This window comes from Mesocricetus auratus, unplaced genomic scaffold, assembly GCF_017639785.1.
Source record: "Mesocricetus auratus isolate SY011 unplaced genomic scaffold, BCM_Maur_2.0 Super-Scaffold_100022, whole genome shotgun sequence".
Lineage (NCBI taxonomy): Eukaryota > Metazoa > Chordata > Mammalia > Rodentia > Cricetidae > Mesocricetus > Mesocricetus auratus.
In genome coordinates this window covers 20,639,680-20,666,746 of record NW_024429203.1, presented here as the reverse complement: position 1 = coordinate 20,666,746, position 27,067 = coordinate 20,639,680, and the positions used below count along the sequence as shown (strand labels likewise).

Genomic DNA, 27,067 nt, shown 5'->3' with positions numbered 1-27,067 from the left:
GCTCTTTTTAAAGGTTTTAATGTTTATTTCTCCCTGTTTCATGACTAAAAGCCAAAGCAAAAGAAAACAATGCATGTGTTTTCAGCACCTTATGCCTCTCCATAGCTGTGTCCGGCTTATGGTCATTATAAAATAGGTGTGATGTCCTCCTTTCTACTGGCAGAAGGGTTGGGAGTAGGAAAGCAGTTAGGCCATGTCTGTCTATCCATAAGAGCCCAAGAGTACAGTGTAGCATTTGGACATCTTTTCTGGCATTCTTCTTACTAAGCTGATTCATGGGAAAGATCATCATAGTGGTTAGGTCAGTATAGGGTCTGGCCCTTCTGTGGATTTACTGCATGATAGTGGCTAATCAGTTTCATGTGAGCGTCTCCAATCAGTCAGTCAGCTGTACTGTGGTACAAAGGGCGTGAGAAGAGGGGACCATTATCTAGGTATATATTTCAGAAAAGGACATTTGCATGCTGAAGAGCAGAAACCAGTTCAAGCTGGAGCAGGTAAAAATGCCATTGAAAGACAAGGGAGGCAGTAAGGAACCCAAAGATGGGAGATATGCCCAGACCTTCAGGTGACTGCAGATGGCCATGCAAGGCCACCTTTCCTTTTGCTGGGGCCGTGAAGAGGAGAGGAAAGTCTCCATGTCTCTTTGACTCTGTGGACTGTACCTGCAGATCTGCCACAGCTACAGTTTACACACTGGCTAAGCTTCTGTGCACCACCTTAGGTCCTGATGCCCTTCCTTCTCACTCCAAGTTCCTGGTTGATTTCTAAACCTACAGTAGCTCAGTTCCACACCACCAGAAGGAACACATGCTTCCCTTGAGCCCTAGCCATCCTCTAAACTTCATTTGTATGTGTGTAAGTGTTTGCCTGCATGTAGGTGTGTGTAGTACACCTGTGCCTGGTACCCACAGATGCCAGGAGGAGGCATGAGAGCCACAGAACTGGAGTCACAGATGGTTGTGAACCATATGGGCACTGGGAATGGAACCCGGGTCTTCTACGGGAGCAACAGGTGCTCTTAATCTTTGAGCCATCTTCTCCAGTTCCACAGGCCCAGACGCTTATGGGAACAAGTGATTGCGAAGCCCTCACTGTGGGGTGTAGGCTCCTTCTTAGGGCTCCGAACAGAGATTTCTCAGTGTGATTGATGCTTCAGAGATGGTCTGGGGTCCTCACTGCCTCATCTGTAGGATGACCTTCAGTATGGTTCATGTTCTCTGGCTCCCTCATGGTGCTTACTAACCCAACTCCTGCTTTTGCATTTTCTCTCTAGGAAGCAATGCCTGCTTACCTCAGCCCTGCAGCCTGCTGTGTCTCCCTAAGGCCAACAACAGCAAAAGCTGCAGGTGTCCAGAAGGTGTGGCCAGCAGTGTCCTCTCCACTGGGGACCTGATGTGTGACTGCCCTCAGGGCTTTCAGAGGAAGAACAACACCTGTGTCAAAGAAGGTGTGTACCTGCTTTTCCCTCCCCCGCTTCTCCTCCCTTCTGGTCCTGGTGTTGCCTAGGATTTGCTTATTAGAAAATGTCCCAGGTGGAAATGAGATCCATTAGATACCCAGAGGGTGTGGTTTGGGCTCTAAGGTTTCTCAGTCCCGTTCACAAGGATCCTGGGTTATTTATATAAAGGCCACAACTGTGCCTCTTGGTTTAACGAGAAATGACACAAGCTTTCTTCAGGTCCAACTTCCTTTTATTCTGTATATTTCTGTACCCACCCACCTCTCTCATACAGGTTCTCTGGCGCATGCCTTTTAAAACAGTGGACCAGGTTGCTATCCAGACGTAACTGTCTAACCTCTGTCAGAGCAGACTGCTCTCTCTTTCTGCCGTCACAGAGCTGGGAATGGCCCAGACTTTCATATCAGTTTTGGCCGGGCTCTAAAAGTCTTGATTTCCAAGCTCTGGCTGAGTAAATAACAGGAGAGGCTTCATCTTTAGCCAGTTTGAATTTGAATAAATGGCTGAAAGTCTTTTCCTCTGAGAATCTGGCACCCCACTCCTGTCTTGTTGCCCGTTGTCACCGACTCAGTCTCTAACCTCATATTCTTATCTGTGAGAGCCCAGGGAAGGTGGTCTTGCCATGAAGTACTTGGATTGGTGGCTGAAGTCCTGTGTTTCCTTATTCTAAAGGTCATATTTGCTTTGTAATCCTAACCACACTTTTCTGAGGCCAGGGCAAGCGAGTGGACAACGGGAGCCTTATCATCCAGCTTCCTTAAAAAATGCAAGTGGGGAAAAGATGACTCTCCTTCCTCAGCAACAGGAGACGTCCTCTCATGCTCTGAATGACATCTTAAAGCTATCTAGAAAGAAAGTCAACAGTAATTTATAAGAAGAGGGCCAAAAGGTTTCTCCAGTCACCACTGGAATGTTTTTGATTGTCCACACAGGCCACCGGTGTCTTTGATCCCGTGTGCTGAACAATGCTTTTATGTCCTATGTAAGTCCTTGCTTTGAAGAAGCCATGGAACCAAGGAAGGAAGGAAGGAAGGGAGGGAGGAAGGAAGGGAATAGAAAGAGAGAGAGAATATCACATTATTAAAATCTTAGTAAGCTGTTTGGTTATTATATTAGTGTATACGTGGCTATGTAACTGTATCTAGCTATATAAGGTCATTCCTTCCTAACCCAGGATCCACAATTTCTGTGGATAGTAAATTCTACAGATCCTCCAGTCCTTTAGATAAAAGAGCACAGCATTTTCATGTAACCTCTATCCACCTGCTATATACATCCAGTCTTCTCTAGGTTGTCATAATACCTGTTGCAATGTAAATACTGTGCAGATGGGGGTTGAACCGTGTTGTTCAGGGAATGATATCAAGGAGAGGGAGAAACTTACCATGTTCAGTAGAGATGCAATTTCCCCTAGATATTTCTGGTATTCGATTAACTGAAACTTGAATATGGAAGCCGTGAGTACAGAGAGCCGACTAGGTGTATATTATAGCTGTAAATGTATCGCCTGGGTATGTTTGATACTCTCTAGACATAACCACTTGAAGGCTTGTTTGTGTAATTTGTATTTTATTTTTGCTGATGACAAGATCTGTTCCCTAGTAGACCCAATTGGTGTCAGCATTTTCCTGTTCTTCCTAGTAATTGCCTCTAAACACTTACAGCCTGCCTCATCTTAGTTTTAATTTAAAGAAGAAAGAAAGCAACTCCGGGGGTGGGGTGGGGTGGGGTGGGGTGGGGTGGGAGAACTTCCCTTCTCCTACACACGTGTGCTCTCTTGGTCCTCCCTCCCCATTCCATCCCATCTGTATCAGAATGGTGTTGGGGGGGGGGAGAAATGGAAACTGAAAACAGAACGTTTTGTGGTCCAGTGGTGAGAATAATGCTGGTCTCAACCCCACCCCACCCCTCGTTTAGAGAACACGTGTCTTCGCAACCAGTATCGCTGCAGCAATGGCAACTGTATCAACAGCATCTGGTGGTGTGATTTCGACAACGACTGTGGAGACATGAGTGACGAGAGAAACTGCCGTGAGTCTCCAGGCGTGGGAGAATTCCCAGGAAATTAAACATGCCCAATTGCTCAGGAGGCTGACTGGTCTTTCTGGGTTGTGGCCTGTGATTCAGGATACTGGCTGGCCACTTTTGTGGTATTTATCTAAATGGATGGTGTTTGGGCAACAGAAAAAAAAAAGCAGATGTAAAAATATGTATGGTATTGTTTTATATTACATATGTAAAATTTAAGTCACATAGCTACTTATATGTAAGCCTTCAAGGCAGAAACTGAGCTGACTTGACAATGTGGGCCATGATCTTAGTGTGTGCACAGCTGGTAGCTCCAGAGTGAATGACAGGTGATATTACTTGATTTGTAAAATCAACACTCGGACGTGTCAAAGCCAGGCAACAGGCCCTCCTATGCTGTTTCAATTAGCTGATGCAGGCTGTGTGCCAGGCTGAAGGGAGATTATTATAACTGATCAGTAGTGCCAGTGGGCCCAGAATGTGGGAAAATGTTGGTGGGTGTATTATGTAAAAGTGACCTTCGTATTGCTTCTAAGGTCCAACTCCATTTCACAGGGCCTAGAGGCAGACAGCTGCTTAACCTTAGCTCTCCTTTCCCAGCTTAAGCTAAAACTCCTAGCTCTCAGATATTTAACACCTCTGTCTCAGGCTCTTTGCTGGGCCAGATGTGCATAGGGAATTTCGTGTCTTGAAAAGTTACTGGACCTGGATGGGGCAGTAGAGTAGTGAGTAATGTGATGGACCAGACTGTATCATCCAGGAAAGGTATCCAAATCAACTCCACTAGACACGAATGAGGGGTGCTGAGGAGGATGGGGAGCACCAAGCAGAGTGGACAAGGGAGCCACATGCTTCCCTCTCCTGTATGTGATAGGGGAGGTAGGATTCGTGGCATAACCCCGATTAGCAGTTTTATGGTAGCCACCCATGTGATGTGGTAAGAAGTTGCCTTTGGAAGGATAACTAGTGGGCAGAATGAACAGAGAAGCCAGACACCCAGTCAGGCCTGTCTTTCAAACTGATTACCCCTGGCTACTCAGAGGCTCTCTCCTTGTGTGAACTGTAAGAATGGGTTGATGAAGGAAGCCTTTAGGTCCTGACAGATGTAGTTAAGCCCTCTGTGGAGCACATGCGAGGGCCCCACATGCCTTCACATAGGTAACAACTTTAGAACAGGTGATCTGGTTTGCATCTAGCTTAACTCATCAGGTTCATCTGGGCCTTGCAATGCCCTTCCCTGCTCCTTTTGTATGAGTCCCTGATATGCCCCCCCTTTTTTTTTTCCCTTGACCTCAGTGCATGGCTCTCCCATCCAGGAAAGGGATGTTTTGAACAGCAGGCTGGGAAAAGATTGTGCCTCTCTGGTTGTTGTTTTGTTTAACCAGCCTTCTCCATTTATCCAGATTGTTGCAGGAGGGTGTGAAGCTTGTGAGGGGCTAGGCAAAGCTCTTTTCAAACATCAATAAATATTATTAAGTATGCAAAGGAAATGATGGAAGGGGATTATTCCATATAGGGCTGTGGGAAATAGCTCAGACAGTAGGCTTAGCAGAAGTAAAGAGATGCAAGTTAGTTTTGCACATGTGTGGGACATGAGGTAGCAGGCCTTCCCTGTGCTCAGGGTCTCCTAATAGCTCCCTGTGTGGACAGAAGTCATGACTTCTGTGTTTGTTCAGGTGGCTACCGGCCTCTCACAGTCCTAGACCCATGACTGCTCTCACAGCTTGAACCCACTCGTTTGAACCCCTACAGTGGGTGAAATTGTGGACAGCTCTGCCCTCCTTCTGGTTTGGTGTGACTCTCAGCTGAGGTTGACAGCCCCTCATCTTGCCCCCAGACAAGCTTTCCGGTCCCCCCCCTCTCTCTCTCACATGTGTGAACCCACTTGGCTTAGGCCCCCACATATCAGATGGGATGAGGGAGGTGTGAGGTGATAAGGAGCGTGAAGCCTGTCTCCTGAGAATCAAACAGAGCGGCCAGATCTCCTTAGTGAGGAGTGGTGTGCCTGTCCAGATGGCGAGCGGAGCCCTGTCCGAAGGCCAGGTTGTAGAACAAGGCAGGTGTGGCAGAGTGCTGAGGCATGGGGTGACGTCAGCTGCCGGAGAAGAGAAGAGGGGGGTTGCAGGTGACTTGGGAGGGATATTGTCATCATATTCCCCCGGCTACACAGACTCCTCCAGCTGGGCGGACGGGAGACACTCAGGTTTTGACATGCGTCCCCTGCAGTCTTGTCGTTTAGTATTCATCCCTGCCTCCTACCCCGAGCTCAGTTACACGGGGGAACCTCAGAGGAGAGCTGCTGGGTTGCCATTTGGAGTTGCATTCTGCTGTGGGCCTCCACCCTCTGGTGCAGGATTCCCCCCCCCCGCTCTTCGTCCAGCTCCTCAGCAGCTTGAAATGAGAGCAGCCTTCTTCCCCTGCATGTCTCCTGAGGGCCTTTCCCTGGGCCTCCGGGTTTTTGGATCAGCCAGGACATTTCTGTTTAGAAGAGGGAGGTAGTAGATTTCCTTACCCATCCCTATGAAACAAGGCATGATGGGGAGAAAAGACACACCTATCAGGAGTGGATTATCTCTGCAGTCTGCCAGATAGGGTGTGGTTGTAGTCCTGTACCCATAGTACTACCCCCAGGCAGAGGTGCTTGGCACAGTTTACCTTATCTTCACTTTACTACAGAAGAAACGGCAGCTTAGGGAGATTAAAATTACTTGCCTGATAAAAGTTACGGCCAGGATTCGAGCCCCGACCTTTACTGAGTGCCGATACAGTTGTTTCTGCTGCAGGAGTCTAGCTGTGCTCTTCTTTCACCTGTAAGATGTGTTAGGTGCTGGTACAGGGTTGGGCTTCCCTTGAGGTAGGTGGTTCTGTAAACAATGTTGTTTATGTTGCTCACTGGGAAGAGTGCCTCACAATCTGGAAGGATTTTAGGGGCTATGTCAGCCCCTCGCTCCCCTCCCCGCCAGACAGCAGTGTCACACTCTAGGCCCTGTTTCTATCTACAGGTGGCCCTGGAAACACACGCCCTTACCTAACTTGCCTAATCGGGTCCCTGTGCGATTGGTTTCTGCCATGAGGTCTGGGCTTAGTTCTTGTTGTTATTACCTAAAGCCTGCCTCCCTGGAGTTTTAACTGCTATTCTTGCGGGAGGCTTGTCAGGGGATAGGATGAACTGAAATAACAAACGTGTCCCCACTTTGCACCTGCAGCCACCACAGTCTGCGACGCAGACACTCAGTTCCGGTGTCAGGAGTCGGGGACTTGTATTCCGCTCTCCTATAAGTGCGACCTTGAAGATGACTGTGGGGACAACAGTGATGAGAGTCACTGTGGTAAGGGGATGTTCTGGGGGAGGGTCCCCAAGCTGCTCACGGGGCTGTGCTGGTGGATGGGGTGGGCTGGAGCAGAGAGGTTCCGATGGACAGTTGGGATTTAGCGTCTTCCAGCATGGCCACGTCTGCCGTCAGGGCAGGGTTAGTCACTTTCTCTCCTCCGCTCTGTGTTTCCTGAGCTCTTTCTCTGTCTTTCATGGACATCCAGTGACTCTGCAAACACACATCTCTGACGAAATGGGATGTTGGGTTCCTGGTTAGGAGTCGGCATCTAGACTCGGCCTCCATCGCTAACTTCTTGATTAGCCTTTCTTTTCCACTTTGAAAAATGGGTTAGGCAAGCTGTAAGTGAGGTGTGAAAGCAAGGATGTACGTTTTCTGAGTGAATGAGTTCTGTGTTCTTTTCATTTTCTTTATTGTTCTTGTGTGTGTGTCCATGATCGCCTGTCTGCGTGTGAGTGCCATGGTTTACATGAGCGGGGAGGGGCTGTGTATGGTTGTGTACGTGGAGGGGGAGCAACTCCAGAGTCAGTTTTCACCTTCTCACCTTCAAGGTCTGGGGGACCAAACTCAGGCTTGCACAGTCAGTACTTCCTCCACTGAGTAGTCTTTCTGCACAACCCTCCCCAGACTCATTGGGTTCTTAATAGCTATAGAGACATCCCCCTACACACACACACACACACACACACACACACACACACACACGCACACACACCTTGACAAAGTGGGATAATGGCCCAGGATCTTACCTTTTAATTTCCATTTTTCCGTTGAGACTAAGTCTCTATATAGTGTAGGGCAGCTTAAAACCCAGTCTCCTGAGGGCTGGGAGTACAGATACATGCCCCTGTGCCCAGCTGCACGGATTCATTGCTGTTCTTTATTAAACCAGTCTAATGTCATAAACTCTACCAGCATTGATTTAGCATGGGTTTCTAAAAGGAGGTTTTTGTATTTGGAAGAATAATGTGTTGCCATCACAGGGACTAGGAGGGCCTGTCCTCTTCTCTTTGATTGGGGTCCATCTTAACTGTCTCCTCAGTAGGATTACTCAGGATGAGAAGATAATCTCACATCAGAATGAGGAGGTGGGGCCCATGCCTCCCCTTTTGTAATGCCCTTCTGTTGCATGGCACTGTCAGGGCAGTTCTGTGAGCCCAGCCTCAGCAGGCGCTGGTCCTGTGCTGTTACTCTAGGAGGAGATTTCATGCGCTGTGTGTGTGCTGCACCAGCCTGGGAGCCTATCAGACTGAAAGGGAAGTGAAAATGGAAACCAGACGCCAACCCAGACATGGTGATGAGTTGCTGAGGCCCTGCTGGCCCTTCTGTCCACAAGGTCAGGTCCAGCCAAGCTGTGTGTGTGCGCATGGACAAGACCTGCTTTGTTTGCTGTGAGCAGGTGGTTTGACTCACAGGGACTAGATCTAATGGATCAGGGACTGTTCACAAATCATTTTAACACAAACAGATTAGTGGACACATTCAGGGCCACTTTTGCATAGAGTGTACCCTGCCCTGGCTAGAGGAGGAATGGGGAGTTTTATTTTTATTTTTTATTTTTGTTCCATAATATTCTTTCAGCAAATGCCATTAAAAATGACCCTGGGATCTACATTTTTCCCTTCATTCTTCCATTTCTGCCCCAGAACTCTGGAGGCTGAAGTGTGTGGATAGGGTAGAAAGAAATGTACCTTCCTTAGAAGAAGTGTGACCCCACATGGTTTCAAGTCTCCGTCGTCGCCTAGCTCCATCTCCAGACAAAGTGCTGAGCATTCAATAGCTTCAGCATCACTCTTCTGCATCCCATGGTCCATATTGGTTCATGGCCCAATCCTGTCCCACCACAACATCCTACTCATTGTAGCTCTCTGTTGTGGTCCACTTCATAAGTCTCAGACTCATTCTTCATGAATGACTGACAGCTGTCTTGGGTCTCATGCTTGGCTCTTCTTGTTTGCTTTCACCTTTAAAATTAATTCTAAAATGAATGTGTGTGTGTGAGTGTGTGTGTGTGTGTGTGTGTGTGTGTGTGTACAGGCACCATGGAACACATGCAGAGGTCAGAGGACAACTTCATGGAGTTGATGCTTTCCTTCCATTTGTACATGGGTTCTGAGGATGGAACCAGGGGTGTCAGGCTTCCAGGGCAAGCACCTTTGTCCGCTGCGCTGAGCCTGTCACCTACTCTACTACTCCTCTTTATCTGAGGCTGCAGACAATTCCTCTTGGAAGTTCTGTGTCTCAGTCCTTTTGGGCTTCTGTAAAAAAGTTAAAATGAGACCATATGACATAAACAATAGAGATTAATTAATTCCTCCTTGTTTTGGATTCTGGGAATTCCCAGGTCAAGGTACAAGCAGATTTGCTGTCTCATGAGGTCCCATCCTATGGTGGCTTCTCTGTGTCCCTAGATGGCAGAAGGGATGAAAAGCGCCTTCTCCCTCAATGAGGTCACAGATCCTGCTCTTAGTCACCTTCTAAAGGTCCAGTTTCTTGTTCTGCTGCATTGGTGACGGTTCCACATAGGGATTTGGGGATGGGGGCATGTTCATGATTCCCCCAGGGCCTGGGAATGATATTATAGGGAATCCTTGGTGAAGCTGCACTGCATCGCTGGCCTTAGGAACCTTCTCTTCTAAAGAGCAAAGCCACGAGCATCCATCCCAGAGCAAAATCCTGAGATGTTTCTCCTCTTCATAGATCTCAGCACTAAACCCACTTTCCCAGAGATCAGCCCACATGACCTCTTCCTCAACAATTTATCTCTAGTGTCTTCTGTTTCTTGGAACTTCTGCTCTCTGGCCTCTGCCATCATTGCAATCCCAACTTTCTTTCCATTACTGTAGCAGGTGAAGAAATGTTTGTGGAGTAGGCTAAGTGGATGCCATGGGTGAGGTTGGTATTTTGTTTTCTTCAGAGTCCCAGGGTATCAGTATCTTAGCACATCTAGGACCTGTTTCCAGCACGCATGGTAGAAATTACTCCAGGTGACCTGACATCCTTGGTTTGAGGACTTTCCATCCAGTGTCTAGTTGATCCATGGTGGATGGCTCCTGGTGACGGTCTCTGTGTCTATGCTGTCTGAGGAATCAGTGGCACTGTCCATTTCTGACTTCCTAGATGCTTAGCCCAGGGGCAGAATTCTGAGTGCGCCTCCTCCACACCTCTCCTGTGTTTCCTCCCCTGCAGAGATGCATCAGTGCCGCAGCGATGAGTTCAACTGCAGCTCTGGGATGTGCATCCGTTCCTCCTGGGTTTGCGATGGAGACAACGACTGCAGGGATTGGTCTGATGAAGCCAACTGTACTGGTCAGTACTTCTTAGACCTGATAATTAGTGCTCATCTATCTGTGTACTAGTTAGCATTGAGGCGTTAAGTGAGCATAGAAACTAGATGCTGAGAATTAGCGTTAATAGCATCTAGGTCAGCCCTCCTCAGAGCTGGTGTGTGATGAGGTTATGTGCTATGAACGGAACATCACAGTGTCCTGAGGGATTTATAGTCTGGATCCATTTTCTTAGTTTTTCAGGAACCAGTAAGTAGTAAACCATTCACACAGACTGACTGCTGGTCTAGGAACCGTGTATTTTTTTAAAGAATTATCTTTATTTTATGTGCATTAGTATTTTCCTGCATGTATATTTGTGTCATGTGTATGTTGTGCTCTCAGAGGAGGTCAGAGAAGGGCATTAGATCCCCTAAAACTGGAGTTATAGATGGATGTGAGCCCTCAAGTCCATGGTTTGAGTAGTGCTAACCCAGTTCCTGTTGTTAAAATGGAGCTTCCAAGGGCTCACTAAAACAGTTAAAATGCAAACTGTGCTTGCATTTCTTAGAGGTAAGAGTTCATCAGAAATAAAATTGGAAACCTCATGAGTAGAAAACGAACACTAGGTGGTATAAGATAAGGGCTATGTTCTGTTTCCTTGGGGTTTCACTCATCTACATTATTTTTGTGAATGAATGCATGATACAGTTTATATTGTGGGATGTGTTACTGAGAATTTGGAGTGGTGAGCACTGGGTAGTTCAAGGAGTAGGGAAGATTATTACCCTTGTTTTGACCCTATGTTTTTATACAATTTTTCAAGACTAAAATTAAAATAGAAAATTTTTTGAATTCCTGGATTCCTCAATTTGGTCCTATGCACTCCAGAACAGTAGCCCAATGTATCACTAGGATACTCTGTAATATTCCCAGTCTCAGCCCTGAAAAGGCCACATGTTTTTTGTGTGTGGTGTCAGTGTCTGCCTCTACTCTGAGAAGGGCGCAGGATAGTATTCCTGTCCGGCCTGTGTGGCCTATTGAAGAGGAAAACCAGGCTGTGGAAGGAGTTGCTGTGAGCCCAGAAGCATGTGGGTGCTGCCTGCAGGTTTGAGTTTAGATAGAAAATTAGTTAATGTGTTAGAAGGGTGTGCCTGGGCATTCAGTACGTAAATTGCAGTGTGATTGAACATCTTGTTAGTACTGCCAGGTTAGACCAACCCGGCTTCCAGAAGCTGGTACCAGACTTCCAGAACAAATTAACACTTCAATACTATGGGTGGGCGTGTCATAAACTCTAGGTTTTATCTCTGGTTTCCTGTAAGCTGGGCTCACTGATGGAACTCCAGTTTTGCCATTTAACAGCAACCTTATGCCAATGGTTCTCCAAATTCTTTTAAACTTGATTCTCCTTTTTGTCAGCTCAGAATAGTTGGAGGGTCAATCTGAGCTCATTATGCCACTGGCATGACACTTCATTCCCTGACCTATTGAATTAAGACAAAGATGGGTCAGGGTGACTGCCCTCCTGGTGGTCTCAGCTCACTGTGTTCTGAGTGCCCCTCATTCTAACCCCCAAGTTGCTACCCAGGGTCTGTTTGAGGTCTTTATTCCTTCCAATACACACTAATTGTTTTGATGTTCACTTTTGATGTATTTTTTTTGTATTCTTAATATCTTCCCTCTCTCAGGTATGTAGCCACTTTCAATCCCTGCCCACAATACCAAAATAATTAAAATGATTAGTAAACTGTTGAGTACTTAAAAGCTCTGAATACTTAATATTTTGATTGTATCTTTTAAAAATTTGAGCATTAGCATTGGGAGTGTAGGTCAGTGATAGAGCATTTGGCCAGCACACTTTAAACCCTGGGTTTGATTCCATCAGCTACAAACAAACAAATAATAAATAAATAATGCCTAAAATTAGTCATTGTTATTATTTAAATTTCAAACTATCATCCATTTATCCATTTGTCTGTTTATCCATCTAACAAGTATCTATTTTCTAGCATACATCATCTATCAATCTGTGTATCTATCTATCCATCCATCCATCCATCCATCTATCTATTGTGTATGTAGCACAAGTGCACACACCTGTGAAGACACCTGAGGTGGTCAGAGGACCACTTTGAGAAGTCAGTTCTCTCCTTCTACAATGTAGATGCCAGGGATTGAACTCAGGTCATCATGGTTGACAACCAGTGTCTTCATCTGCTGAACCCTCTTGTCTCCTTCCATTTTATTACTTTTAATGACCAATTTTATTTGTCAGCATGTCACTTTATCAGTTATCGTCTTGTGTCCAGTGCCTCCTTCCTTGTATGGGCCTTCAGGGTTCTTACAACAGGAGACCAAGAGTCCTAAACTCTCTCAGGCTTTGTGAGTATAACATGTCTCTAGCCCTTGGTCTCAGATTCAAGTGAGTCTGGATTTCTAAGTTTATAGTACCTTACTGTAATTTTATTGATGGGGTTCTTCTAGTTCTTATAGACTCTTGTGCTGATTTTAATTCTCTTCTCAGATTATCTGTAATAGGAACATAGTTGTGTCTCTAGTTTTCATTGTTATAAAATTGCACCTACTTTATTTTGGACTTGTTTTCTTTTTAAGACCTGAGAATTTGTGCTCTCCATCTCCTCTGGGACCTCACAATTATGTAGTTCATCAGGGTCCCCGGCCCGCAGCAGTCACTTTCAGGCCTTTGCTGTACAACATCACCCTGGGCTCCCTCTTCCCTTGTACATTTACTCATGTGGACTCTTTACTGGACTCTTGAGTTAGCTTCTTTGGAGCTACCTTCCAGTTCATCAGTTCTCCTTTCAGCTAAGTCTGATTCTTATTTTCATGGCTATAGATTTTTTTGTTTTATATCTAGAACATCTATTTAGTTATTTTTCATAGACAACCTGTAATTCTTTCTAGTTCTCTTTATGCTTTTTAAATGTCATTAGTTATTCAAATTTAGTTCTAATAACATGTCTTTCCCCTAATGTGCTCCCTAGTAGCCCAGTGCTTTGTAAGAAGTGAGACAGCAGTCTTCCTCCTTAGATTTCATTATTCATATGTTTAGGCCCACCTACGTTTGGGTAATGACTTTGGGTAGATGTTCTAACAGATGTTGGTAGGTTGGGGAAAATCAATGTCAGAGGGCAAGTATAGGAAGCTTTCCCCCACTAACCCCACTGTTACAGTGAAATCCATCATATAAAGAGTTCTTGAGTCCCCCAAATCCTTCAGCCTGGAGCTATCAATCTCTTCCATCTTCGTAACTGAAGTAGTATTTTGAGCACATGTCATTTCTCAAACACTTAAAGCCAGAGGACTAGTCAATTACTCAGAAGATTTTTTTTAATCCGGAAAAGGAAGAAGTTATACATTCCACGCATGCCTGGTCACGAGTAAAACTGTGCAAACTTATGAATCCTGCTGGTCTCAGCATCTGCCTACAGTCTGGAGATCTAAGACACGCCTCCCAGGCTTGTCATTTGGAAACCACCCTAACACTTTGAAATTGTTTTCAATTAAAAACAAAGTGTGCAGGGTGATTAACAAGTAGATTCTTGTGGTAATAGCTATAGATGACTTTGTGCCTGCGAGTCAGGCTGAAGCTTGGTAGTGGTGGTCAGACTCTCAACATCAATAAATCAAAAAGAGTCTAGGTAATGGCTGTTAGTGGACAAAAGCCCAGGTAATGCACGTAACTCATAAATTCCTCTCTTTCTTTATCACGAGTATATTTTTAAAGATGTTTAATGGATTCTAAGTGCCTTGACTTGTAAACATCAAAAATTCCCAGTAGACTTATGTATGTGCTTCTTTGGTCTTCAAAGAGATGAAAAGACAGATAATGATGATACTTGTTTTAAAATGGTGTGGAGAACCAGGTTCTGGGTATTTTTTGTCATTACAGAAGAATAGTCTTCAATTCAGTAGAAATTCTGGAGGATACTATAAACCAATTTTTCCAACCCTTCAACAGCATGCCACCAGTTGTTAGCATCCAGGCCACCTTGGCCTCACCCCTTGGGCCGCATGGCAGGCAGTACCCTGGCTCTGTATGCAGGAGCAAAAGGTCCCTTTGAGAGACAAGCTCCGCCCAATCCCACACTCACCTGTTTCTCTGAAGAGGTAGGCAGGTCGTTGCCTTTCCCCTCCCCCCTTCCTTTCTTGTTTGATCATCACAAGCTCTTCCCCACTTCCTAATAAACTCCCATGTGTGTTTGTTGTACTCCTCGATATATTTCTCACCACCAAACAACACCACCAGTCATCTCAACTGGATGCAAATCTATAGCTTTTTCCTAACAACCCACTCTTACTTGTCCTGTTGGGAGGATGTCTGTTTACATATCTGGACCAACAAGGAGCCAATCTGGGCTACAGTAGTTCCTTGGCCATATTTTAGCTTTCTGCAATTTGGCTTTGGATGGTGGTCAACTGCCATCCAAAAAAAATAGAAAATTCTAGAAATAAGCAGTTTAAAACTGTAAATAAGTTTTATGCCATAATGTTATGATTGTTCTATTTTATTGTTAGCTGTTGTTTATGGTTACTATCGGTAATTAAACATCATAGATATGTATATATTAGAACATATGTATGTAGTGTTTAGTAGCATCTGAAATTCTAGACATCCATACAATGTCCTCTGTAAATCAGGGGAACCAATGTACTTCTTTATGTCAGTTGTGAAGCACACAAGTTCTGACTTTTCTTCATTAGTAGACAGATTAAAAACAAAAACCCAACCAAACAATAACAACAACCAAAAAACCCAGCTTCCCTTTTCTTCACTGTTAGTTAGCTTGGGGGGATGCAGGTATTATATACGTGAACTAATCTTTGAGATTTGGGATGTGTGCACAAATGAGGCTGTTAGTCTTTAATAGCACCTCTGGAGCCTGGTGTGTATACCTTTAATCCTAGCACTCAATCCCAGGGAGGCAGAAGCAAGTAGATCTCTGCAAGTTCAAAGCCAGCCTGGTCTACATAGTGAGTTCCAGGGAAGTCGGGGCTACATAGAAAGACTCTGACTCAAACTAAAACAAACATAAATGGATAAAGAAAAAACAAAATACTACATCTCTTTGTCTCAGTGGCTTCTTTGTAGGTGTTTGTACTGAATGCTGAGTGAACAGATGTTACTCTTGCCTTTATAGAAGATTTAGATCATTCCATATCCTAGGCTTGCTTCCTTTGAGATTCTAGATGAATTCATTGTGTTCTGTGGCCCTGATGGATTCCACATCCAAAACTGGGTAGTGTTGCTTAGAATTACACAAAGTTGTGTCACTTCATAACTTGGAACTCTCAAGAAGCCAGGATAATGAGATGAAATTGAGGCCTCCACACAGTTGCTGGGTTGACATCTAGAACCTTCTCCCCAGAACACACTGCACATCTTACCCCTTGGCATCTGTAGGAAGGGCTTATGTGAGAGCGTGAAGTAGTAGCACAGCCTTCTACTGTTGCATCAGTGTGTTTCCTAAGTTCTCCACGCCAGCTTCTCACTTGTAAAAGGCTCCATTGGTTGTTGTAAAGGGTGAGTCTTTAATGTGGGTGCCCAGGCCTGTCCACTGACATACATAACCCTGCGTAGCCTGCAGATGCCTGTGCCTGTTGAGACATTCTTGGTGACCTTGGCCCTTGTGCAAAGGAGCCATTTTTATAACAAGGACTGTTTCTCTAGCACTGCCTCCAGTTTTCTTTTTCCAAGTGGCTTGTGGTGGCCGCATTCTGTGTACCAGTGACTGGTGGTGACGGAGGGGCATAGTGCTCCCTACTTGTAGTGGCTCTCTGGCTTCCTGTCCCCTGTCCTCACCTGTCTCTTTAGCAACAAAGATGTCACTAGGGAAAACTACTTGTACCTCAAGTTCAGCCATAGATAACCTGACTCTCCACCAAGGCAAAACTCAGCTGCTCCCAAAGTGCCCACCTTGATATCCAGTGTAGGACTTTGTTCTGATAGTTGGCGGGGAAGGAGGGGCAGGAAGAATGACTTTGTTCTTTTCTGTTGACAGCCATCTATCACACCTGTGAGGCCTCCAACTTCCAGTGCCACAATGGCCACTGCATTCCCCAGCGATGGGCGTGTGATGGTGACGCAGATTGTCAGGACGGTTCTGATGAGGATCCGGTCAGCTGTGGTAAATGCAAATTCCCTGGCCCCTGCTTGGCCCTTCCCCGGGGTCTGTCATCCGGGGGAGGGTCAGCTGGTGCTCCAGGCAAGGGAAACTCTTCTCCTTGCAACTTAGCAGTCACACACACACACACACACACACACACACACACACACACACACACACACACACACGGGAAACTGTTCTCCTGTTCTCCCTGCAACTTAGCAGTCACATACGCACACACATACATACCACACACACACCACACACACACTCACACACATACACCACACACACACACTCACACACATACACCACACACACACACTCACACACACACACCCTACCACTACAGCAATAAAACAACATATACAGTGCTTTTCTACTTGACTGTTAATATTCCTCTTGCTGACATTCTGAATTTTGGTAGAAGTGGAGGTATTGTGGACAATTGTCATTACATAAGTCTTACACAATTGTCTTTCACTTTCCAAAGTTTAAAATTAGCTTTTTCCATATGCCTGCATTTCCTATGGTGAGCATTTTTTTCTGAAAGATGCATATTTATTTTATATTAATTATGATCATCTGGTTTATCTAGTTGATCTCTGATGGGTGTTTGAGAACTGTCCATTCTCATTGTTAAGCCAGCACAATCCTCCATGTCCTTCAAAGGCTTGTTTTGCCTTTGAACTATTTCCTGGGATACTTTGCCCAGTGTGGACTCAAGGTGGCGGAAGTTCCTAGGCTTTCCCGTGGTTGTCTTCACTGATAGAGTGTATCAAATGCTCTCTGCCTTTCCTATGCTGCATATTCCCTGTTGTCACCTTTGACATTAGACTTCATCAGACTCAAGGTGGTGGAAGTTCCTAGGCTTTCCCGTGGTTGTCTTCACTGATAGAGTATATCAAATGCTCTCTGCCTTTCCTATGCTGCATATTCCCTGTTGTCACCCTTGACATTAGACTTCATCATCCTAGCTGTTTTTAGGACTTTATGACTGTGCCTATTTGTTTTACCTCTTTTCAAAACTATTTTTACTTAGTGGCGTTAGCATTTTCCCTAGTCACAAGACTAAGGGGCCTTTTCTCTGTCTGAATGATGCTATTTAACTAATTTTCTAGGAATGGTGACTTTTTTTTTACCAGATTGTAACATATTTCCTTGCCTTAGAACTAGTCTTTGTAGAGTGAACTAGCCTCCACACACTCAGGTAGAGCTGCCTTCTTTTCTAGCAGTGCTCCAAGTTCTAGGGACAGAGACTTGGGGTAAAGTGTGCAGTTCGGTTATCAGGATGCCTTAGTTCTGGTTTCCACTAGAATTGGCTGTGAAACCCCAGGCTCCCAACAGCTCCAAGCAAACATACTCCAAAAAGTCTTTGCCTTAGGAGTTCTGAAGAATAAAAATTAAGATACTAGTGTCTTGGGGAGCATTAAAAATCCAGGGTTTAATAACTATTTTCCCCTATTCACTGAAGGTTTTTCTTTTTCTTATAAAAATATAATGAATTTTTAATAGTACAGCCAGGGTGTTGAAAACAGAAAAAGCATAAATGGGTCCAGAGTAAACGTTGCCCTCCTGTCTGCGGACTTTCTACCTTGTCCCTGTAGGAAATGGTAACCTAATGGTTTTACATATTGGTTAATATTTTTAAATGTTTGAGAATAGTGGTGTGTGTATAGCTATGTGCTCTATAAGGATGTATCAGGAGTGATGGACTGTGTTTACAATGGTCCCATCAGATCACATGGGAGATGTAGGGACATGTGATGTTTCTGTCAGGTGATGACACTGTAACCCTGCTAACATCATGGTGGGATGTGTGGCTTGTGTGTTTGTGGTGGTGTTGGGTAAATGAGCCTATAGTGTTGCCAGCCATACGCACATGCGGTGCACACAATTGCATGCTATGTGTGATACTTGGATAGCGATAACAAGCGCCGTTTTGTGTTTACTGCATGATCTCTATCCTTCTTGTCATCATTATAGCCCCCTTCTCCTTACGGAAAAGTCAGCTAGTAGGGCCCACCGCTTTACCTCTACTGTTGGCCTCACCTCTTGGTTACATCAAGGGAGCGTGTGAAGTGAGTGGCCCGCGCCGCGCCATCTAGGTCTGTCTAACTGTGGCCTTAGGACTTTGACACAGCAGCAAAGCTGTCTGCTGACACACTTCTCAGCACACACCCTGTTGTTATACGCAGTCTAAGTTCAAAGGCACCGTGTGTTACGCCTCTCGTGTACACACAATATGCCGTGACTATTATTTTGCATCTTGCTTCTTTTTCTTTACATGGTTATATATTCTGGATGAAATTTTCCGTAGTAGTCTTCTTCAGTCTCTCTAGAGCCATCTTCTACTCCGCTGCTCAGCCGTTTATTGGCAGCCGCTATATGCAGATGGCTTGTCCCTAGGACAGGATGTTTCAGTGTCTCATTTATACTCACTCTGTGTTCAGCTGCAATTGCGTTCATATATTATATTTTTTAGTTGCGTAAATAGAACACACACCTGCTTTTGGAATTGTGGGGTCAAAATATATGTCAGTTTGTAACTTTGCTAGCCATTAGGAAACTACCCTTGAAGTGGTGTAGTGTTTGTACCCTGCCAACAAGTGTGGGTGCCTGCCTGGTTTTTTGTTTTGTTTTGTTTTGTTTTTCCTCTGTCATTTTTCTGTGACTGACTTCAATTTCAGAGAAAAAGTGCAATGGATTCCACTGCCCAAATGGCACTTGCATCCCATCCAGCAAACATTGTGATGGCCTACGAGACTGCCCGGATGGCTCTGATGAGCAGCACTGTGGTAAGTCCATTCTCTGCCCTGGTGGTTGCTGCAATCTGTCCGTTTCTTCGGGGCCCCAGAGCTCTTGACCTAGGGGGTGAGTTAGGCAAGGAGACGAGGCGTGGGGAGGGGGTATATTAAGATAAGCAGGGTGGTTGTGGAGTCAGGCCACGCTTAGGTAAACACTTTGGTTCTCATGTGTGCTGCCAGCTGCCAGATCCTTTCCACCAGAGCACTTCCCTCTTCTAAGTGATGGTTTTAGTAATGGCTATCACTGAATATCACTTGAGGAGCATTTTAAGCTAGATGACCCTTTTCTATCCCATTGCCAACCCTCAAGAGATTGTCTGTGGAGAACGCTGGAAATAGCTGGGGACTTCTAAAAGAGTTAGTTAGTTAGTTAGTTAGTTAGTTAGTTAGTTAGTCTAGAGTGTGACTTGGGTGTTGGAATCTTTCTTTTTCTTACAGTGAGTGTCCCATACTATTCTACTGTACAGTCCAGGGAGAGAGCAAGTGTGTTAGTGCAGGTGCTGTAATCTGGCCTCTAGGTCAGATCCAGATCATCACTCAAAAGCAAATGTGTTAGTATAGGCATGGTTGACTGGCCTGTGGCCAGATTCATCCCATAGCCAGTTCTTCTGAATGAAATGGCATTGAACACACTGAGTATCATTGAACACACTGAGTATCATTTGTTTCTGTGTTGCATATGGCTGTATTTTAGGCTTCTGTGAAACAGTCTGATGGCATGGGGTTCTCATGGGAACAACATCTTGGGTTAGACATGTTTGTGAACACACGCACAGACATACACACACACACACACACACACACAGAGGGCATATCAGAAGTAACTGGCTCACTAGGTTATGAAGGCTATCAAAGGCAGTTATTATTCAAGCCCAGGTTCCTTCTTGCTATGGATTCACATGGTCTCTTCTTTGCATGCATCACCGATGTCTGTTCTTACAGGGACACCTATCCTATTGTGACTTCTCTCATCCTAGTGACCCTTTTAACCTGAGTGGCTTTTCTAAAGGACCTGTCTCCAGATATAGTTAGTTACATTGGTCTTAGGGCTTCGATGGAGGAGCTGAAGGCAGGGGTGCAATTCAGTCTGTAGCACCGGTTTCTTACAGAAAATGATTGCTAACCTCCATATCAGAGAGGCAGTGTCATATTCATCATAGTTAAGTTTTGGGCTTTGTGCCAGGTAGATCTGGGTTGTAGTGTGGGCTTCTGGCTCGTTAGCCATGCGCCCTTGACAGAAAGAATACTTGTTGCTGCCATCCTTATTTTCTTGTTATATGCAGTGACAATAAAATTTCTTGTAATGTTGCCTAGAGGCTTAGTAGTGTACTTTATGGCAAGTGCTTTAGCTCAAGGCCCTACGTAAACAGGTACTCGATCCGCAGCTGCTGTCATATCACTACCAGTGGTATATCTGTCCTGTGCATTTGCTCGGGACCATACAGCGTCCCTGCCAGCCACAGAGGCTCATGGCCCTTGCTTGTCCTCTCTTTCAGAGCCCTTCTGCACGCGCTTCATGGACTTCGTGTGTAAGAACCGCCAGCAGTGTCTCTTCCACTCCATGGTGTGTGATGGCATCGTCCAGTGCCGAGATGGCTCCGATGAGGATGCTGCGTTTGCTGGGTGTTGTGAGTAAACGGGTGGGGAGGTTGGCCACTCGATGGGGCGCCTAAGACTCAGATGCACATCATGTCTGAGTGCCCTAGCCTGCTCTTTGTCGTTCCTATCTCAAATAAGCAGCCCCTCTGCTCAGAACTCTCTAGCATGGAAGTGACCCCGACCTGATGGATGTTTATCACCGTCTAGCTCAAGACCCTGAGTTCCACAAGGAGTGCGATGAGTTCGGCTTCCAGTGTCAGAACGGAGTGTGCATCAGCCTGATTTGGAAATGTGATGGGATGGACGATTGTGGCGATTACTCTGACGAAGCCAACTGCGGTAAGAGGCCAGGAGCCCCGCCTTCCTTGGCCAGCCTTCCGGTTACAGGGAGACCCGTAGGGCAGGACGCTTGCAGACATCGCACCTGGAAACTTTGCCTTCCTCTTCCTCGGTGGCACATGCTGCCAATTCTCAAATCCCCACCGGAGGGATGCAGTGAAGAGAGACTGACCTCCAGGAGGTGCTAGGGGAATGTTTATTCCACTTCTCTTCCTTCCCCCGTTGGGAGGACCACATTGCATATAAGGAATATGGCGGGTAAGGAAGCGTCTTAGTTACTTTTTCTTGTGGCAACACACACAACACCGTCAGGAAGGGAAGCTGGTTTTGTTATATAGTGTGAGGGTGTACATATAGCCCATCACAACAAGGGAGCCATGACAACAACCTGAGACAGCCGGTCACATCGTGTACCCGGTCGGGAAGCTGAGAGAAATGAATGCTGACTCTCAGTTCACTTTCTCCTTTGTATTCAGCCCATGGCTGCAGCCCCCGGGATGTGCTAGCACAACCCAGGGTGGATGCTTCCTGCTCCATTAAATATTTTTGGAAGCACCCTAATAGGCACACCCAGCGGTATGTTTCCATGATGACTAAATCCCACTGTATGCTGACAATGAGAATTAAACATCAGGATGGCCAGTGCTGTGGAGTGTAGCCTTCCTCTGAAAGTTACAGACCACACCATCGTCCCTGGGTTGTCCTCACACTTAAGTTATGGCTTTGGTAAAGTGTCATGATTAAGACTCAGAACGACCATTCTCGGGTACCAGAGTAGGTCAGAAAACGGGGAGTCGGGGCCTAAGAAGATGGATGCTACAGTTTGCGGATGTTATCTGCCCCTCCTTAGATCCGCGAGGATGCCTTATCCTCCCTGGGAGAGTAGTGGACTTGGCCCTAGGGGAGATGAACCGAGGGGAAGTGCTGTTTTCACACCGGCGCAGGGAAATGACCGATGGTGTGTTTGTCCTCTGTAGAAAACCCCACCGAAGCCCCAAACTGTTCCCGCTACTTTCAGTTCCGCTGTGAGAATGGCCACTGCATCCCCAACAGGTGGAAATGTGACAGAGAGAACGACTGTGGGGACTGGTCTGATGAGAAGGATTGTGGAGGTGAGAGCCAGCGTGGGGGACTGGGTCAGCCCCAGCCCGGACACCAGGTCAGCGCTGCTGGCCTGTAGACTCACCGTCTCTAGAGTGCCTGACTCAGTCCTTACCTGTTGTGGCTTTTGTGAGGGAGGGACAATGCTGAGTTCTAAAGGTCTCATTATCTCCTTTATTTCAGTTTCATTTTTACAAGTCACTTATGGAGGCCAGAGGAGGGCAGTCCCTGGTGCATTTATAAGGGGTATCTAAGGCACTTTCCACCCTGGCTTTTGAACAGTGTCTTACTTGAGGACCTGGGCTCACAATTAAGCTAAGCTGGCTGGCCCAAGAACTCTAGAAACTTCTGTCTTCCCCCCAGCACTGGCATGAATTTCCATGTACGATCTGTGTGATGGGTCTCCACGGTCTCCAAGGTTACCCATTCCTGACTCTGAAGGGCTTAGTGAGAGTAAGGAGCCTAGGTCCTTGCTTCTCAAAGTTCCTCTGCAGATCCCCACCGTATTCCTACGGAATGTCAGAGGACCCCGTGACGTGTTCAAGTTAGTAAGGTCTCAGGTCCTGGTGTGGAACATTCGCTTTCTGTTGCCTTTTGCCTCCTCATCTTGGGTCGTTGTGATGTGTCAGCTACAGCCATGCCAGGCTTCAGTGAGGACTACCCAGCCACCTGGTCATCCGTCCACCTACTTCCTCCATCACCAGTCAGGAGCCCTTTCAAGGGCAAACTCTACTTCAAGTGTTGTAGTGTATCAGATCTGCTAAGCAGGAGGGAAAAACTGCCACCTCTTTGGAAACCCCTGAGATACCCCTTACAAATGCTAATTAAGCGGGCTGATGTTCAGGGCTGTGTCTGCCACTGGTCTCCCTTGGCTGCTGAAACAGGTCTGGGACACATTTTTATCTGAGATCAAGCTTCTACTGACACTTGGGATCTCCTCGATTGCTTTTTCTCAGAGTCACATGTTTTCCCCTCCCCCACCCCTGGACCCTCCACCTGCCTGCCCAACTACTTCCGCTGCAGCAGCGGGGCCTGCGTGATGGACACCTGGGTGTGTGACGGCTACCGAGACTGTGCTGACGGCTCAGACGAGGAAGCCTGCCCCTCCCTGGGTGAGTCTTGGCCATGGTTTGTTTACTGGCATTTCCTAGCGTTTAAACTGCTCTGGGTGAATCCTGCTAGAAAAGTCCAGTCACTCTGCCTTCCACCCCGACTCCCTCTCAGTGGAGAATTACGTCTGGGATAATAAGGAGGTGTTTTCTGTGTGTACAAACTGGGACAGGACCCAGTTATTCTGCTTGCGGTCTGGTGGCCATTCCCTCTAAAAGAAGGGTGACCACTGCCATCTAGTGGCTGAACACAGGAACAACTGAAGGTCTGTGCAACCACTGTGTTGCTGGAGGCCAGAGTCCACCTTGAGACTTCTGTCCTGTAGGCAGAACAGGGTTGAGGAAGCTGCATCCTTCCCTAAACAGGAGGGAGGCAGTTCCAAGCTTCTAGGAATTCCACATCTTTATCTCGCCCTAGGAACACTGGGGTTACAAGTTCTCAAGCCTGTGAGGCAAGCACTTTACCCACTGAGCTGTCTCCCTAGCCCAGAGGACCAATTTTTTTACACTTTTTTATTATATATTTAAATTAGAAACAAGCTTGCTTCCAATGTCAGTCCCAGCTCCCTCTCCCTCCCCTCTATGCCCACTCCCTCCCCGCTGATCCCCCCACCCCCCAACCAATCCCCACTCCATTCCCCAAGGAGGGTAAGGCCCTCCATGGGGGATCGCTAGAGTCTGTCATTTCGTTCTGGGAAGGGCCTAGGCACTCCCCCAAGTGTCCAGATTGAGAAAGCATCACTCACTGTGGGAAGGGTCCCCAAAGTCCATTTGCGTGCTAGGGATAAATATGATCTACTACCCAAAAACCACATAGATTGCCTGAGTCTCCTCACATTCAGGGGGTCTGGATCAGTCCCTGTCAGCCATCAGTCTGGGGTCCAAGATCTCTCCCTTGTTCAGGTCAGCTGTTTCTCTGGGTTTCACCAGCCCAGTCTTGACCCCTTTGCTCATCACTCCTCCCTCTCTGTCACTGGGTTCCAGGAGTTCAGTTCAGTGTTTAGCTGTGGGTGTCTGCCTCTGCTTCCGTCTGTCACTGGATGGAGGTTCTAGGATTGTACATAAGATAGTTGTCAAAATCATTATTAGGGAGGGGCATTTAAAGTAGTCTCTCCACTATTGCTTAGTTTGCCAGTTGGTGTCATCCTTGTAGATCTCTGGAGTTCTCACTAATGCCAGATCTCCCCTCAAACCTAGAATGGCTCCCTTTATTATGGTATCTCTCATCCTGATCTCCTCTATTCTTCCCCCAATGCAACTTTCCTGCTCCCCCATGTCCTCCTCTCCCTTCTTCTTGTCTCCCTCTCTTTTTCCTGGCTCCCTTTCCCCTCCCCCACCCTGTGGTCCCAATCTACTCAGGAGGTCTTGCCTCATTTCACTTCTTTGGCATACCATGCATATTTCTCTTAGGGTCCTTCCTCTTTCCCTGACTCTCTGGAATTGGGATTGTAGACTGGCACTCCCATAATTCATGTCTAAAATCCATATATGAGTGAGTACATACCATGTTTGTCTTTTTTGTGACTGGGTTACCTCACTCAGGATGGTTTCTTCTAGCGCCATCTATTTGCCTACAAATTTCAAGATTCCATTGCTTTTTCTGCTTAATTTAGTACTCCATTGTATAAATGTACCACATTTTCTCTATCCATTCTTCAGTTGAGGGGCATCTAGGTTGCATCCAGGTTCTGGCTTTTACAAATAGGGCTGCTATAAACATAGTGGAACAGATGTCCTTGTTGTAAGAATGTGCATCTTTTGTGTATATGCCTGAGTGGAATTGCTGGGTCTTGTGGTAGACTGATTCCCATTTTCCTGAGGAATCTCCATACTGATTTCCATAGTGGCTGTACAAGTCGGCACTCCCACCAGCAGTAGAGGAGTGTTCCCCTTTCTCCACATCTTCTCCAGCATAAACTGTCATTGATGTTTTTTATTTTAGCCATTCTGACAGGAGTAAGATGGTATCTCAGAGTTGTTTTGATTTATATTTCCCTGATTGCTAGGGATGTTGAGCACTTTCTTAAGTGTCTCTCAGCCATTTTAGACTCCTCTATTGAGAATTCTCTATTTAGTTCTGTAGCCTACTTTTTAACTGGATCCTTTGGTGCTTTGGGGACTTGCTTCTTGAGCTCTTTGTAGATTTTGGAGATCAGCCCTCTGTCAGATGTGGGGTTAGTGAGTATCTTTTCCCATTCTGTGAGCTGCCTTTTTGTCTTGCTGTCTGTGTCCTTTGCCTTACAGAAGCTTCTCCTCTTCAGCAGGTCCCATTTATTAATTGTCGATCTCAGTGTCTGTGCTACTGGTGTTATGCTCAGGAAGCAATCTCCTGTACCAATTCGTTCAAGGGCACCTCCCACTATCTCTTCTAACAAGTTCAGTGTGGCTGGATTTATGTTGAGGTCTTTAATCCATTTGGACTTAAGTTGTGTGCCTGGCAATAGACATGGATCTATCTGCACTCTTCTACATGCCAGCATCCAGTTATGCCAGCACCATTTGTTGAAGATGCCTTCTTTTTTCCATTGTATAATTTTAGTTTCTTTGTCAAAAACCAAGTGTTCATATGTGTGTGGGTTAATATCAGGGTTTTCTATTCGATTCCATTGGTCTACCTGTCTATTTTTGTGCCAATACCAAACTATTTTCAGGACTATAGCTCTATAATAGAGCTTGAAGTCAGGGATGGTGATGCCTCTGGATGTTGCCTTGTATTGGAGTTTTCCTTCTAGAACTTTCTGTAGGGCTAGGTAAGTGGATATGTATTGTTTAAATCTGGTTTTGTCATGGAATATCTTGTTTTCTCCATCTATATTTATTGAAAGCTTTTCTGGGTATAGTAGTCTGGGCTGGCATTCATGGTCTCTTAGTGTTGATAGAATATCTAGGACCTTCTGCGTTTCAGGGTTTCCATGGAGAAGTCAGGTGTAATTCTGATAGGTTTGCACCTTTTTCCTTAGCTGCTCTAAGTATGCTTTCTTTATTCTGTATGCTTGGAGTCTTGATTATTATGTGGCAAAGGGACATTTTTGTGGTCCACTCTATTTGGTGTTCTGTAAGCTTCTTGTACCTTCATTGGCATGTCTTTCTTTAAGTTGGGAAAGTTTTCTTCTATGATTTTGTTGAATAAGTTTTCTGCCCCTTTGAATTGGGTTTCTTCACCTTTTCCTATACCTATTATTCTTAGGGTTGGGCTTTTCACAGTGTCCCATATTTCCTGGATGTTTTGTGTTAGGGATTTGTTGGACTTAAGATTTTCTTTGGTCAATGAATCTATTTCTCCTAGTGTGTCTTCAACACCTGAGATTCTCTCTTCTATCTCTTGTGTTCTGTTGGTTATGCATCTGTAGTACCTGACCATTTCCCCAATTTTTCTATTTCCAGCATTCCTTCAGACTGTGTATTTTGTATTGTCTCCAAGTCAGCTCTCAAACATTGCACTGTTTGAGTTGTTTCTTGTAAGTTTTGCTCCCTGTTTTCCTCTGTTTCTTGCATTTGTTGGATTTTTTTGGTTTGTTTTTTCTTCCATTTCTTTAAGGGATTTTCTCATATCCTCTTTGAGGGCCTCTATCATTTTCATGAAGGTGTTTTTAAAGTCATTCCCTTCTGCTTCATCTGCACTGGGGTGTTCAGGTCTTGCTGGTGTAGAATCTCTAGACTCTGGTGGTGTCATATTTGGTTTTCTGTTGCTGAGTGTATTCTCATATTGCCTCTTTTCCATCACTTCTTCTTGGGTATAGAAAGATCCTCTTCCTCTCCTCTGTCCTCTGCCCTGAGTGTGGGGAAGTGAACCAGCTCTCTCTGCAGGCTCCTGGTCCCTTGGATGTCAGTGGAGGCGGGGAGGGGGGGGAGTTGGCCTGGCTGCAGTCCCCAGGTCAGGGGATCCGAGAGAG

The 27,067-nt window shown here is 45.8% G+C and overlaps 1 protein-coding gene across 1 annotated transcript in view; it reads left to right on the top strand.

The window, feature by feature from the left end:
- Sorl1 (sortilin related receptor 1) overlaps positions 1-27,067 on the top strand; it is a 163,899-nt gene that overhangs the window by 102,634 nt on the left and 34,198 nt on the right. The window contains exons 22-31 of the mRNA XM_005069402.4: positions 1,277-1,450; positions 3,380-3,493; positions 6,697-6,819; positions 10,012-10,131; positions 16,115-16,240; positions 18,910-19,017; positions 20,523-20,654; positions 20,833-20,964; positions 21,942-22,076; positions 23,022-23,177. Coding sequence (XP_005069459.1) covers positions 1,277-1,450; positions 3,380-3,493; positions 6,697-6,819; positions 10,012-10,131; positions 16,115-16,240; positions 18,910-19,017; positions 20,523-20,654; positions 20,833-20,964; positions 21,942-22,076; positions 23,022-23,177 — 1,320 coding nt within the window. The remainder of the gene's footprint in view (positions 1-1,276; positions 1,451-3,379; positions 3,494-6,696; positions 6,820-10,011; positions 10,132-16,114; positions 16,241-18,909; positions 19,018-20,522; positions 20,655-20,832; positions 20,965-21,941; positions 22,077-23,021; positions 23,178-27,067) is intronic.